The following is a 435-nucleotide window of genomic DNA, read 5'->3' as shown; positions in this document are numbered from 1 at the left end:
TTATCCATGGAATTGTGGAATGGGTGGGAAGGGACATGAAAACCATCTTTGTTATCCATGGAATTGTGGGATGGGTGGGAAGGGACATCAAACCCCACCCAGTGCCACCTCCCGCTGTCCCAGGCTGCTCCAGCCTGTCCTGAGCCATTCCCAGGGATCCAGGAGCAGCCTGGAATTGCATTCCAGAGTGGAATTCCCTGTTCCCATTCCCCTCTGGGTTGCAGGTGAGGGATCCCGAGGTGAGCTGGCGCTCCCGGAGCTCCCCGTGGCAGGAACGGCCGCGGCCGCGCTCGCGGAGCTCATCCCGCTCTCCCCAGAGCCGATCCAGCAGGAGGAACCCTGCCAGGAGCTCACCCTGCAGGAACAGCAAACAGTGAGTGCAGATCCCTGGAATGCCATCCCTGCTATCCCATCTCACACATCCCCACCCTGCAG

The 435-nt window shown here is 60.5% G+C and overlaps 1 protein-coding gene across 1 annotated transcript in view; it reads left to right on the top strand.

The window, feature by feature from the left end:
- The window catches only part of CWC25 (CWC25 spliceosome associated protein homolog), a 9,864-nt gene that overhangs the window by 5,653 nt on the left and 3,776 nt on the right, over window positions 1–435 (top strand). Inside the window, exon 4 of the mRNA XM_033511539.1 lies at window positions 225–373. Within this exon, the coding sequence (XP_033367430.1) occupies window positions 225–373 (149 nt within the window). The remainder of the gene's footprint in view (window positions 1–224; window positions 374–435) is intronic.

This window comes from Parus major, unplaced genomic scaffold, assembly GCF_001522545.3.
Source record: "Parus major isolate Abel unplaced genomic scaffold, Parus_major1.1 Scaffold335, whole genome shotgun sequence".
Taxonomy (NCBI): Eukaryota; Metazoa; Chordata; class Aves; order Passeriformes; family Paridae; genus Parus; species Parus major.
The sequence above is the reverse complement of the archived record's forward strand: the minus strand, read 5'-3'. Positions and strand labels throughout refer to the sequence as shown.